The sequence below is a fragment of the Fulmarus glacialis genome, unplaced genomic scaffold, assembly GCF_000690835.1.
Source record: "Fulmarus glacialis isolate BGI_N327 unplaced genomic scaffold, ASM69083v1 scaffold21139, whole genome shotgun sequence".
In the NCBI taxonomy this organism is placed as follows: domain Eukaryota; kingdom Metazoa; phylum Chordata; class Aves; order Procellariiformes; family Procellariidae; genus Fulmarus; species Fulmarus glacialis.
Genome location: NW_009235444.1, coordinates 409 through 14,825, shown reverse-complemented (window position 1 = coordinate 14,825; position 14,417 = coordinate 409). Strand labels below are relative to the sequence as shown.

Genomic DNA, 14,417 nt, shown 5'->3' with positions numbered 1-14,417 from the left:
AGGAATGTCGTTGCTTTCTGTAATTGCTCCGTTGTAGCTCTTCAAACCAGTGAAAAATTCATCGTTCCCCAATTCTTGTGTGTAATTTCTGCCTGAAGATGTTTTTTTTCAACAGATTTCAGCCCAGGGAATGTCCCTACACCGGTTTGAGGCTTCCCACCCAAAACGCCTGTGGCACTCAAGTTGTTAGCAGAGATTGCCTCCTGATAGCACGTGTGTTACTGCAGTCCCTGCCAGAGAAACTCTGTCCATCCAGTGCTTGAACAGATGCTCATAGCAGAGATAGGAGCTGGGTGAGTCCATCCCCACGCTGGGAGAGACACGAGCAAAAGAGAAAAAAAAACTCTTTTCATGTACTGGCCCCCCTCTGCCCATCCCCGTTTCCCTTATCCCCAGCAAGGGAAGGGTCTCACACCGGCCCTGGTGGCTTTGGAGACATCTGGCTGTTTCCAGCTGGTTTGAACCGGGGAGTCCCAAGCTCTGCTCCCTGCAGTGGAGCCATGGTGGCACGTGCAGGGATGCACGAGCCAGATCTGGTCCCCACGGCTGCACCTCTGCAGCGCTGTCCCCCATTGTGTCATCCTGTGGTCTCCATGCCAGGAGTGTGGGACTGGGCAGAGTGTCTTGTGCAAGAGCCAACGCCGCTCCACGACCTCTCCAGACAAGAGCATATTTGAAATTCCCAGAAGATTTTGATGTGGTTGCTCAACCAAGTTCCTTAAAGAAACTGAATTGTCAGGGCTGTGCTCCATGTTAATGTGGGGTAACGGATGGCTTATTCTCCGTGTTCCCCCAGCTCACAGTTTAACCACTCGTTTACCGAAGACCAGCACAAACAGGTGTCACTCCTGTGCCCCACAGTGTCCCCAGTGCTCCCAGCCTCCAGGTCAACCCATCCCTCTGGTGCTGGGTGGGGTGCTACTGCGTGGACCTTATCCTCTGTGGGGTCCCACCTGCTGCCAGTGCTCTCACGAGGCCTCCGTGAGCTCCTGGGACCCCAGTGCTGCCCTTGAAATGTCAAAGCATGCCTTGAAATTTCTCCTTTCTGGGTGATGGCTTGGTCATTGATTATTTGGAGTCCATGAGAATGCTGCTGGAGACTCGTCTGTGGTTACATTGCTTGCCTGAGTGGAGAGCTGTTACTGAATACCCAAAATGCTGGATTTTGGCACATCCTACCCCAAAGCCCTGCTCTTCCAAGAAGCTGGCTGAAGCGGTGCCCTGCTGCAGCCTGCAGTGGTGTGCTATGTTCGATGAGGATGCCATGCAATGCACTGGCACTCTCCATCAGCTGCAGTGAATTTGGAGCACCTTGGGTCTCCTTGCCATCAGTAATGCCTGCGTGTGTCGTGGTTTAACCCCAGCCGGCAACGAAGCACCACGCAGCCGCTCACTCATTCCCCCCCGGTGGGATGGGGGAGAGAATCAGAAGAGTAAAAGTGAGAAAACTTGTGGGTTGAGATAAAGACAGTTTAATAAGTAAAGCAAAAGCCGCGCACGCAAGCAAAACAAGGAATGCATTCACTACTTCCCATTGGCAGGCAGGTGTTCAGCCATCTCCAGGAAAGCAGGGCTCCATCACACCTAATGATCACTTGGGAAGACAAACGCCATCACTCCGAACGTGTCCCCCCTTCCTTCTTCTTCCCCCAGCTTTATATGCTGAGCATGACGTCATATGGTATGGAATATCCCTTTGGTCAGTTGGGGTCAGCTGTCCCAGCTTCTTGTGAACTCCCCGCCTACTCGCTGGTGGGGTGGTGTGAGAAGCAGAAAAGGCCTTGACTCTGTGCAAGCACTGCTCAGCAATAACTAAAACATCCCTGTGTTATCAACACTTTTCAGCACAAATCCAAAACTTAGCCCCATACCAGCTACTATGAAGAAATTTAACTCTGTCCCAGCCAAAACCAGCACAGTGTGCCACTACGGTGATGTGCACCACATGGTCACCATGTATTTTTCTCCCATCCTAGGCAACCTCCAGCCTGGTGAGTTGTTGCAAGTGTAGGAAATGGATTACCAGCCTGGGAAACCCCAGGCCAAAATTACAGTCATGTGGAGAAAGGACGTTACCTGAACCCTGGGCAGGACCTGGCCTGCCTAGGGACATGGTTCACAGGAGTCTGCAGCCCAGGGACCCCAGTACGAGGTCCCTGCCCCGTCATCTGGGCTGCACCTCCAGCAAAGCCATGAGAAGGAAAAGGCAGCTGGGTCCATGCTGGGGTTTTAAGGGAGGGGAATGAGGAACAGGAGCCATCTCGGCCAGCTGAAACCCCTGGCCAAGCTCAGGGGCTTAATCTCAGCCCAGGGCACAGGGAGACGTGAGATTTTGGAGTGATTCCTTTCCTTTGCCTGCTGGGCACCCCATGGTCTTTATGGAGAGGGTGAAGCAGTTTCCCAGGACATAGGTATAAGCCTGACACAGCCAGACCAGATCAAACACCCTACTTCACCCCTGACACAGGGGGAGCCATGGGATGATGTTTTGCAATAACGCAGGCAATAGCCCAGCATAGCCCCGAGGAGTGCTTGGGAAATAAATACAGGGAGGATGGAGAGATCCTCAGATACTACAGTGGTAATGGCCTGATAAGTGTTTTGAACAGATAGAGCTGGTAGAAATTGAGATGAGAGACAGGAAAACTGCTTAACTCATAATCATAATCTGCATCACACGGCTGAACTGGCAAAACTCCCAGCACCCAGTGTAGAATCTGAGAGGGGGTGACAACACCCCCTGCCTGGCCGCCAGTCCCAGCGCAGCTCCTGCGTGCCGTGGGAGACCCTCAACGCAGCTCTCACTGCAAGCCTGCCCTAACAACTCTCCTCTTGATAATAAACTGAAAGCATGAGAAAAATGGTGCATGTCCTGCTGTCCAGGGACCATGGGGAAAGACTGTGCCTTGGTGCAGACTGCAGGCTCTTCAAGTTCCCCTGCCTGATGGCAATGTGGGAGGAAAGACTCGGGAAGGAGGATGCTGTGGGCCAGGTGAATAAAGCCTGTCTCAGATGAGCTCAAAACTTCCATCGGTGACTTCAGAGACACCATCAAAGGCAACAGCGTGACATAAAATTAACTGAGAAGGCAAAGTCCTGAGCCATGCTTTGATCTTCAGGAGCCTTGTGGAGGCTCTGTGGCCTCAGGCAGGAGCCCCGCAGAGACCAAGATCCCCCCAGCAGTGCCCGGCTGGGCAGGCTTAGTGGCAGAAGGAAGGGTTAACCCGGCGGCCGGTGCAGGGAGATTGCTTTGCCAGGGCGATCCAGATGCTGTGGGTGGAAGGATGTTACTTCAGATCTGGGGTTTTTCCTGCTGTGAGGCCAGGGAGTGGGTTTGTTCCTGATGCCATGGGAGGGGGCTGTGCTAGCAGAGGTTCTCTCACTGTCACTCTTCCATCCACTCTCTGAGACATTTCTCGAAAAGGATTTGCTCCTTGCAGTGAGCAGATGATTCAACATGGGTTTATTGTGCTATAGCAAGTGCCCTGGCAAGTATTCTATCTGGAGAGTCTGCAAAAACATGAGAACGACTAATACGGACTACCAGGGCTCAGCAATACATGATAATTTCTGTAATATCAAGTATTTCTGCACAGTGGGACATGCCTGGTCTGCCACTGGGTTTGCTACTTATGCCCAGCGAGATTAGGGAGAAAAAACTGACTTTGGCTCACTGTTCATCCTTGGACAAAGCTGATTCACTTGCTTGCTTACTGCTTCTATAGAGAGTAAACGGAGAGGGGCGGGAGAAGAGCAAGGAGAGGAGCAGTGAGGATGGGATTCTGGCGGGGGGGACACAGACCTGAGGACCCCCCCTCCTGGACTGATGGACTGATGACAAGACAAGAGAACTGCAGAGTTAAGGATGAAAATTCTCTTTTTATTCAATCATTTATCCTCCCAAGAGATCCACAGAGCCTGAACAACAGGCAATAGGGCAAAAACATTGGGCAGCCATTCAACTGCATTTTGGGAACCCTCAGAGTGGTGGGGGGGAGTCCATGCACGCAGCCCTGATCTGGGGATGCTCCAGGAGCGGAGGCAAGCTCAGACTCTCAGCAAGAGGATTTACCCTTTTTTCCCTGAATCTCACTCACTGAGCAGGCCACATCAGGGCTTGTGGGCATGGGCAGGCGCAGGCTAGGCATCCTCAGGTCCTTATCAGTCCTCACTGCCCAACAGGGTGTGCATCGCCCATCAGCTGAGGTCCAGTTTTGAATAGCTTTGAAATATTTTACAGAATATTTCCATCTCCATGCTTTGTGCCAAAATGTTTCTCTTCCTTCTTCCTTTTTTTCCCCTGAATTTATCAGTGAAAAAAACCTAAATATTATTTTATTCTGATTTCAGCAAAAAAACAAGAATGCAAAACCCCCACCCTTGTGCAACAAAAGGCAATTGGAAACATGTTGCTTGCAAAACTGCAGACGCGCTTAGGAATCTCCCCTACTTTAAGGCTGTTGAGAAGGTGTTGGCCGAAGGTGGAGAGGAAAGCAAGCCATGTAACGAAGGCAACCAACTGTGCACCTTTTGTACCAAATCATCAAGGTGTATCTTTAGCAAGAAGAGCATCACAGCACGTGTTTGGAGCAAGCCCAGCCCTGCATGCAGCGCAGCCTCTGCCCACAGACGATACACAATCAGGAGAGAGGCTCTGTTTATTTACAGGGTAATTGTACCAGCTCCACGTCTAATGGGTTAAACATTTCTGTGCAGCTAAAAGGCAAACCGTGCTCCCGGCGCTCACCCAGCTTCAATTCCTCCACACAGCTTGCTCTTCTGGTTGAGGATAAAACGTTGCACGTTTCGAAAGCCAAAGCTTCTTTCCAGGGATGAAATCTGTCTCAAGCCAGCAGCAACGGCCACCCCAAGCACCCACTGAATCCCACATGTGAACCCGCCAAATCCTGCTGGTCCCCAGGGTCACAATCCCCATGGGTTTGCTCAGCTGTGCTCATCCTGAGGGATGCTCATGCTGCTGCTCTGTGGCCCGGCGGCAGCAGTAAGGGGTTTTGCTGGAGGTGTCCCAGAGGCTGGTGCAGGAGAGGTCGGAGCAGGGAGCCAGCAGCCTGGTGGGAGCCCTGCGCTAGTGGCCTCCCGCCTCCGGCAGCTGGGAAGCGTAGAGAGCTAGTGTGTGGTGGAGGAACTGGTACTGCTCACTCGTCTGGATCATCCCGCCTCTGCAAGGGAAATGCAGGTCCTGCTGACACCTCGCCAAAGCCCACAGCCCCGTCCCTGGCTCCCCGCTCCCGGGGCACAAATATCCCTGCTTCACCCACCACACCCAGGTACATCTGAAACAGGTGCCAGAGCTGCCCAAAAAGTATTTGGGCTCAGAACCAGTGGTGGACTGTTCAAAATGCAGATAGCAACTGATTTGGCTCTAATTTTTACCGGTACTTCTTCAAAAGTGGCAAAATCAAGTGTTTCTGAATTTAGTGGCTAAGCTGGAAGGAGCAGCCCTGCTGCCAGATCTAGAGCCGCCCTCCTCTCCCTTATGTCCTCAGGTCCTCAGAGCTACAATAGCCCTGACAGCAAAACCAGCCTGGCACTGGGCAGTTTGCTGTCGCCACATCTGCACCTTTCAGCAACCCTTCTGGTTTCCATGAAAAATTGTCCCCATGCTCCCTCTCGATGCCCATCCCGACGTCCCTCCTGCATCCCTCCTCCCAGGCTTGGCACCCAGCAGGACCCTCCAAGGAGCAGCCTGCTCTGAGCACCCACCTGTCTATGCGGAGATGGCACACGATTCCCAGGATATCCACCTCCCCCTTGTCCTTCAGCTGCTGGCACCCGATCCTGGTAGCGATAAAGCAGCCCGTCCGGCCGATGCCTGCGCTGCAGGACAGACACAGCTGTGCTGAGCAGTGACGACATCCACTGCCTGGACCTTGGTCTGTCCAAGCTGGACATACTCCTGGATTGGTTTGCTGACATGATTTCTTCCTGGAGGGATGCTGAGGTCCCTGTCCCAGCTGCCAGACCAACTTTCTTAGCCAGACACCAAAAGACATGGGCTGGTGTCACTGCCATGGCAAGGGGATCCTGCCATGTTGCACGGCCCAGCTGAGGCCACTCTGGAAGCACAAAACCAGTCTGTGCCTCCTATTCCTGCACAGTGCAGTGGTCTCTGCAGTCCCTTCACCTCCCCTCCCATCTGTGCTCTAACCCCAGGCAGTGAGTGGTTTGCCCCGGGGCAGGCCAGCCTGCAGCATCACATGCCGAGTGTGTTGCATAGGGACGACTGGGTGCTCTGCTCCACTGTCCCCAAATTTACTTAGCAGTGAGAGAAAATGCACAGAGGTCACCTCCTCCAGGAGGGCTGCCCTGAAAAACAGCTTCACAGCCGAGCCACAGACCATGCTCAGTGGCAGAGGAAGCAGGAGCCTGAGCCGTGGATCTGCCGTGGGTCTGGTTGCTGGGTCCCGACCCTGCAGAGCTCTCCTGCTCCCACCTCACTGTCCACAGACCCAGGTGCAAATCAGATTTCTTTACAGGGCAGTATGCACCATGCTAATGCAACCATCCTGATGCCAGGACAGGAGTTGCTGGTTGAACAACTGCTATGGGGATCCTTTGCCCTGGGATTTCTGCACCACAGCGGGACCAGCTCATGAGCATTCACGTGGGATTTTCCTCTCCAGCATTTGCAGACTGACCCCAAGGTGAAGGACACACAGGGGCTCGGGTGAGGGGAAAGCTCTTACCTGCAGTGCACAATGATGGGCCCTGGGCTGGCTGGAGCCTGGAGACTCTCCTCCACCTTGGACACCAAGTGCAACAGGGGCTTGGCTGACTCGGGTGTCTGCTGGTCCGGCCAGGAAGGGAAGAGGATGTGTTTGACCTGGCGACATTCACCTTCAAGCTTTTCCAGAAGAAAGAAATCAGGACACGGGAGCATGGACTTGCTGGGCTGGGCCAAATGAAGGCATTGAGTCCAGCTCAAGCAGAGGCCGGTCAGCCTGTGCCCATCTCATGTGCTCTCCTCCCAAATCCCTCTTTGAGCCTCTGCCAGACACCCAGGAGAGACTCCTGGGCCAGGCACACTGGGAAGTGTCCCACTCCAGAGGATGGGAACAGATGCAGAGTGTCCCAATACCATCCCCACAGTCCAGGCAAAGCCAGCAAGATCGTTTTGGCTAGTGTCAGCCCAGGATGACTATGGAGAGCCCATGGGGCAGAGCCCAATGGCACAGTGCAAACAGCAAAGGGCTAATAGAGAAGCTCTCTGTGGCTGACCCCCTATCCTCTCCCCTCCAGGGCTGGGTCCTACTCCCTCTCAGCCTCCTCGGGCAGGCAGGAGCTCTGCAGACCCCTGGCAGGGGGCTCATAAGACCCAGCTCTCTGAGCCATGAACCCTCTGCTCGCCTGTCACACAGCATTGCCACCCTGTTAGAGAGCCTGGGGGTGTTGGGGCACTGCCAGGCCCTGCTGGGCTCCCCCTCTGACCCCAGGATGGAGCTCGAACCCACCTGGATGGAGAGATCCCGGACTACATACTCCACACACTCGCTCACCCCCTGCACGCAGATGGTGAAGGGGCCGTAGGTGCCCTCCTTCTCTGGCCAGTAGTGGACACATTTCTGAAAGAACAAGGCAGGGTTCATGGCTGTGGAGATGCTCAAGGCACCCACTGGATGTTTGAGCTATGCTTTGCTCAGCGCTCTCTGGAAGGGGCATCTTGGGGAGGTGTGGGGGAACAGGGAAGGTGGATATGGAGTGATACAGAGTGGAAGCTAACGAAGGGATAGATCCCTCTCCCCACATCTGCTCCTCCTGCACCCTTTCCCAAGCCCTGCTTTCAGACCCCGGGGCTGCACGGCTCTCCTCGGAACCACGGCAGCTGTGCCTCGGCCAGTCGCCCTGCCAGACCCAGGAGGACTCAGCCTGCCCAGTGGAGGGCACAGGGATGCTGCACCAGCCAGGGAGAGAAGGGAGGAAGGACATGGCCAGGAAGGAGAGGGTGAGTTCCCCCAGAGAGGTGCTGCTTGGACGGGGAGCCAGGGATCCCAGCCAAGACACAGGGCGGCTGCCATGCAGGGCACAGTGCAGCCGGCTCCCATCCCAGCCTGGGTCTACTGACTGAGAGCTCCCAGCCTGGGAGGAGAGCTGCTTGGGCTGGAGGGACACTGCTGACTGCTGCCTCTGCTCCCTCTCCCAGGGGCTGCCCTAATCTCTTTATCCTATTATCCAGCTGGCAAAGCATGCCCGGAGCATGAGAGGCCACGTGAGGAGGAGAGGCTTTGCTGGATGGGGCCAAGGCTGCAGCCCTGAGGCTCTCCTCTTCAATGTGTACCTCTTCAGAGGTACCCTCTGAGAGCTAAGCAGAGAAAGCAAGCAGGTGCTCACACCCCACATTTGGTCTCACATAGCCCTTTACTGTCGCTATTACCCCACCCCACCCTTTGCTCCTGGCTGGGGTGCTGGGCCTGGGCCTGGGGAGGGACAACAGTACCTCTTTGCGCTCCTGGAGCTTGGTTATCATGACGATGAGGGGCGCCTCCTCCTGCCACACCATCTCCCAGAAGTCAGTCACGGTGTTCAGCATGGGTCCCTGGGTGGCAATGTATTCCCGGGGCCGCCCCGCGTAGCCCTGCTGAGCACATGGTCTTCAGTGACGCTGGGGGGGACCCTGACGTGCAAGGGGAGCCTGTCTCCAGGCCACCCCAGCTCCTGTGGTAGTTGTCTTCCTCTACAGGTGAGAGGCTGAGCCACATGGGCTATTTCCTACTAAACCTGTCCTTGAAATGCTTTTATAGACCTGATCAGGAGCTACCAGACATCCTCTCCATCCTCCCAGTCCCAGAATCCAGGAGCAAGCCCATGGAGCAAGCCATGTGCACCCAAGCTCCTTGCAAGCATCCCCAGGTTATTGGTATGACGATAGCCGTCGTGATGGACACCTTGGTGAGGCAGAGCTCACGCAGGTAGGATGCTTCTCACCAGAGGCATTTCCCCAAGGACAAGCAGAAGTCATCTGCTCTAATCTGGGTGGGACCTGGGATAGTCCCAGCTGGGTCCCACCAGTGCTGCCTCCGTCCAGGCGTAGGAGGAGACGTGGCAGAGCCCAGCAGCAGGAAGGCTGGATCTGGGGACACCTGGAGGGGTGGTCGGCACAGGCCTCTGCCCCAGGCTCTGTTTCACAGCTCCAAGCATCCTCTGCCTCCATGGTCACTTCCTCCCCCCGTATAAAATTGCCAAAGAAATAGAAAAGCTTGGAGGCGCTCTGAGTCCTGCTCAGCTCCTGCTTCCAACCATGGCCTCATGGGCAGAGCTGCTGGCCCAGCAGAGGAGTGTGCAGCGGCACCAGGCAGGAGCTGGAGGGCAGGCACAGGGAGAGGTGTGGGAAGGTAACGAGGTCAATAACGTGTTACTCCAGCTCCCAGCTGAAGATGCAATTTGGCAGTATAGCAAGGAGTCAGGGACCCAGCTGAGGATGCCCTGGGGATGCTGGGGAGGCACCAACAGCACCCACAGCTTTTGGAAAAGCGAGTACACAGCACTCCAGGCAGAGCTTTATGGCTTTGTCAAAAGAGGTCTCGGTTAAAAATGCACCTAAACCCCTGTGATTTAATCCAGGTCTTTCCAGCAATCCTGTTAACAGTTTGGTCCCACAAGAAGTTGCACTGGCCCAGCCAAGGGGCAGGAACATTTTCAGGAACATTTTGTATAGCCCTTTTTTCATGCCTCAAGATTATTTCTTTTTCCTAGGAAACATGATTTTACATTCAGAAGGAGACTTGCAGTAAGACCTGGAGGTGTCAACACTGGGAATTTCCCCCCACCTGCTCCTCATGCTCAAAAACATTTCATGGGATATGGCCAGCAGGAAAAACATTCAATCCCAGGTGGGGGCTGATGTGGTCAAATACCTGCAGAGCTCTTCCAGACTTGCTGTGCCTCCCAAGCATGCCAAAAGCAGGCTGGGTTGCTAATTTGCTGATGTGCCTACAAATTCCTGCACAGTGACACCCTTGGAGAGGTAAGTGGAAGGAAGGGGTCAGAAAATACCAGCTCCACACAGGGATGTGTAGGCACTCGTGTGCTCATGTGTGTGCACATACATGTGCGCATGTGTGTGAGATAGGGATGGGCATTTTTGTTAGCATTCGTGTGAAACGGAGAGGATGCCATGTGCTCATGTACACCCTGATGCATGTGGACAGGGTGATGATGTCACCCGATGCGAAGCTGCAGGCTGCCAGGCTGCTTCAGAAAGACTACTCTAAAAGTAGTCCTCTGCTGCCCATGTTCAAACTTTCATTTGGACCAGCAAGCCTCCCAACAGTTTTCAGCGTGGTGCTCCTGTGTCCAAAGTCAGACTTTGACCCTCACTGCAGGATGCTGGCAGCTCACACTGCTGCTGCCTCGTTGGATCACACCCGTGAGCACCATCAGAAAAGAAATGCTACTAAATGCCTTCCAGCTCCAACCTGTGCTCTCAGACCACCTTCCAGGGGTCTGTCCGTCATACCAGAGGGCACTTTTGTGGGCTACTTTTCTGAGTCCCACATTCCCACGCTCTCCTGACTGCCACGCACCCAGAGTGGCTGTGGACCCACCTCTGCTTCCCAGTACCCCTGGCCTGTCCAAGGGGAAGGATGCTGAAATGAGGTAAATTGCTCAGAAAGAAGCCTACCAACCAGGCAAAGCTGGTACCTGGCTGACACAAGAGCCTGTTTTAGGGTGACATATGGTTCAGCACAACAAGTGAGACTGCAGCGTGGAAGGGATCATTTGCACAGGAAGATGATTATCATAAATCAGGCTGCCTGAAGTAACACCCTTGGGTCTGGAAAGGGACCCCATCGGGTGTCAAAGATAAGCCATGTCCTCCCCTTTGTTAGCTTTCTTGGGGAATTGCAACAAACCCCCTGAGTGGAGAGGAAATTCCTGGATGTGTAAGGGTTGAACAGGACTGGGCTGCGATGCTCTGTTGACATGGCTTGCCTCCTGTGGCCTTACCAGACAGCGGATTAGTGCACGAGGAAGAGATGGAGAAGCCACTGTGAGGGAGCCCATACAGGTGCTCAACCCGCCCAAGCAGCTGGAGCCACGAGCAGCCACCTTATGAAGCTTTCCCACCAAAAGGGACAGTGTGTCTGCCCTGTGTGGATGGAGCTGCATCTCTCCAGCTCAGAAAGGGGTGGCAAGTTCAGACTGCTGCCACAGGACAGTCAGTGCCCTGGCATGCAGGTCCCAGCGTGGCACCTGCAGCACCGAGGAGTTTGCAGCCCGATGCCCTGTGAGCCATGGGCTGCAGGACCTGGGAGACCACCCGCACTCCAACGAGGCACGACACTCACCGTGATGTAGTTGGCATTTATATAGCTGTCTTCCTCCTGGTTCCCTGCCCTCCTGAGACAGACCCGGCTCTCAGGATCTGAAAGGGATGGCAGGCATTACCCCAGGGACAGTCTGTCAGAGCCTGACCCTGCCCATCCTCCCTGCCTCAGCTCCAGAGGCTGGAGACTGAGTCCTCCCAGCTCCGTGCCATGCTCCCTCCCTCAGGCCCCTTCTTGCCCCACTTCACCCTCACTACCATGGCAGGATACAGACAGCCATGCCCAAACATGCCTGTACCACAGTGAGCATGGGGGGTAACTCACTCCCCAGGCAATAACCCTCCACGGCCCTCCCACAGTGCCTGACTAGAACCCAAACAAGTCCTCCTATAATGTTCTCAGCCTTTATACCCCTAGTGACGTGCCCTTGGGACATGTAAGGCCCCCACGGTGGCAGGGAGCAACCCAGGCTGGGCTGTCATGCACTGCACACCCTGGGAATACACCCCAAGGAGTAGCTCCCCACATACCACCCCATAACACAGTGTACACCCCCTGCAACACAGCACCCAGCTCCTGCAACATGGGGAGCAGGAACAAGCACAGGAAGAACACCAAGAGCACCCAGGAGTGCCCACCCTGTGCCAAGGCTGCTCTGAGTCACCCCTCTCCCACGCACAAACACCCATGCGCACACACACACGCGTGCGCACAAACCCCCCTCCCTGCGCATGGCACCTGCGCAAATGCGAGGCAAAGTTATGCAGTGCCACATACTGGGGAGGATGGTTTTGTATCTGTCCTTCGAGGCACGTCCAGGGATCTCCAGCTCCTCTGGACTGACAAAGTTGGGTGGGATTTTCTGCAGGAGAGAACAACTATGAGGAAAACTCCATTGCTCTGCCTTGTGTCCCCTCGTCGTGGCAGAGCTGGTCCCCCATCACCAGAGATGTTAGCTCCTGGGATGAGCCCTGTCCTTAGTCCAGATTTGGTGGGACACCTTCAGAGAGGCCATCTGGGGAGAAGAGCTTGGCGCAGGAGGGCAGGACAAGCTTTCCAGGGACGCAAGGGGGACTTGTGTGCACCAGGGAGCGGGCAGCCAGGGAATATCCAGGACACGCCTCGCCCCTGTTTGCCCTCTTCACCTTCCCTGCCACCGGTGCTGTGAGGCACAGCTGGGCTCGGAGCCTCCCTCAGAGATGTCCACCCCTGCCAGTCCCCCCCACCACCAGCCACTGCCATCCCTTGTATGAAGAGGGAGAGGGGAAAGGAGCATCGTACCGAAAACTCCTCCTGGAGTTGTGTCAGGCTCCGGGCACGTTGCTGGAGCTCCTCTCTCCTCAGCACATGGCTGGATGTCCTCAGGAACTTCAGTGTGATGTCCCGCGGCGTGCAGACGGGCTGGATGGGCTCCACACTCCCCAGCGAGCTCATGTCCAGCATCAGCGACACATTGGAGCCCCTCCTGCGAGGCAAAGGGGTCCCTGGCTGACCCTCTGCTACCCTGGGACAGGAGGGCAGCCCATCCTGCCATATCACCAGTTAAAACTACCCCACACTGAGCAAAAGTCAGGCAGAGAATAACAGAGGATGAAGAAAGGGGCCAGGCAGAGACCCCACAAGTCGGGGGGGTTGAGGAACAAGGAACTATCTGGTCATTTCATCTTTTTGCTGGAAAGCCCTCAAAGCACAATGTCTAGATTTGGCCTGGGCTGGACTGGGGTGGGTCAGGGCTGTCTCCATGCTCAGACCTGGCATCTGCACAAGTCGGGGGAGCCCAAGCCATGGGGATGAGCAGTGCTGTGGGTACCCACCATCTGGGCTGAGACAGGCAGCGCAGCGTTCAGGCTGCAGGCACCATCCAGCCACACTCACCTCTCCTGAAGACGCACGTGCTTCTTGGCAGATGGACTGGGCTTATCCATCTTGTCCATGTCTGCCCCGGCTGCCCAGGCTGTCAGGCTGCCGTTATGAACTCTGGAGCACACCAAGCAGGCTTGTACCATGCTGCGGCAGCCACAAAGCTCTCGTCCTGAAGCACAGGGAGTGGACACGGGGGGCCTTCAACTCGTGGGGACTCAAGGAGCCATCGGAGGAGAAGCAGCTGGAAAAGAAAAGGCAGATGTGAGAGATACCATGAGGCTGAGTGGACCACCTGATGAATGGTCCCTAAGCAAGGGACAGGTTTTGGGTCCTCAGCTACCCTGGAACCGGGGCCCCCAGGCCCCGCATCCAGGCAGGTGGCATAGGAAGAGCTCCAGCACGTTCACCCTCCAGGACACCCGCAGCACTGCAGCCCACATAGGCACCCACTGGTGACCCCAGGCATGGCACCCATGGCCATCTGCTTGCACCAAGCGGAGGACACCCACGCACTGTGTTGGTGGAGCGTGGTCTAGTTTTGGGGGAGCCCAAGATGCTCTCCACCTCCATGGGAAGCACACGCTGCCCTGTGTTTCCAGCCCTTCCCCGGCATGCCTGCTTTGGCCTGGGGACATGATGGGGAGGAGGGAGAGCTGGGACCCACATGAGCACAGCAGCATTCGGCAGGTGAGACGGGGTGGGCTATAGGCACCACAAGGAGCCTGGCCAGCTCCTGCTGTTGGGAGACACGGGGCCAGGCACCCTCAACAGCCTTGCAGCTCTGGCCAGGGAGACCCTGGGACAGCCTCCTCCATCCCACAGGTCTCAGCAACCGTCAAGAGGAAACTGCTTTATCTGGGTGGTTGAGCAAGAGGTGATGGGGTAGCGCAGCTGGAGGAAGATGCCAGGGCTCCATCGCCACCAGCCCTGGGACAGCCCCTGGCAGGGACGGGGAGATGCGGGTGATGCTGGTTCACCTCTGGGCAGAGCTCCTCAGGGTGCAGGCGGCACCCTGGGATCGTGAGGCTCCTTCTCATCCCCAGCTCCCTTCATGAAGAGGAGATGGACCCAAAGGGACAGGGGATGCTGCGGAGCCAGAGCTCTCGATGGGCAAAGAGTGGGATCCCAGGTAACTCATCAGCTCAGGGAGGTCCTGCAGAGAATCGGGTCTACACTGTGGCCATACTGTTTGGGGATGCGGCTGGGGCAGGAGCTGTTCCCCATGAGTCCCTGCTGCCCGGCGGCATTTCTGGGGGTGGCAATGCCACC

General features: G+C 55.8%; 1 protein-coding gene across 1 annotated transcript; it reads right to left on the bottom strand.

Annotated features, from left to right (window-relative positions):
* Nucleotides 1–5,047: 5,047 nt before the first annotated feature.
* Nucleotides 5,048–13,291, bottom strand: PTPN7 (protein tyrosine phosphatase, non-receptor type 7). The gene is made up of 9 exons (XM_009586030.1): nucleotides 13,161–13,291; nucleotides 12,567–12,750; nucleotides 12,063–12,147; nucleotides 11,307–11,383; nucleotides 8,456–8,593; nucleotides 7,473–7,583; nucleotides 6,708–6,865; nucleotides 5,725–5,838; nucleotides 5,048–5,180 (listed from the first exon to the last, which is right to left on the bottom strand). Exons 1-9 carry the CDS (start codon nucleotides 13,289–13,291, stop codon nucleotides 5,087–5,089), a joined length of 1,092 nt encoding a protein of 363 aa, XP_009584325.1. The 3' UTR covers nucleotides 5,048–5,086.
* Nucleotides 13,292–14,417: the final 1,126 nt, after the last annotated feature.

What these genes read in the sequence shown, in the direction of transcription:
- PTPN7 (XM_009586030.1), bottom strand. Translation starts at nt 13,291, where the DNA reads ATGGTACAAGCCTGCTTGGTGTGCTCCAGAGTTCATAACGGCAGCCTG. An exon ending in CACGTGCGTCTTCAGGAGAG is followed by an intron (nt 12,751 to 13,160) that starts GTGAGTGTGGCT and finishes TTTGCCTCGCAG; the next exon opens with GAGGGGCTCCAATGTGTCGC. An exon ending in TAAATGCCAACTACATCACG is followed by an intron (nt 8,594 to 11,306) that starts GTGAGTGTCGTG and finishes TGTGCTCAGCAG; the next exon opens with GGCTACGCGGGGCGGCCCCG.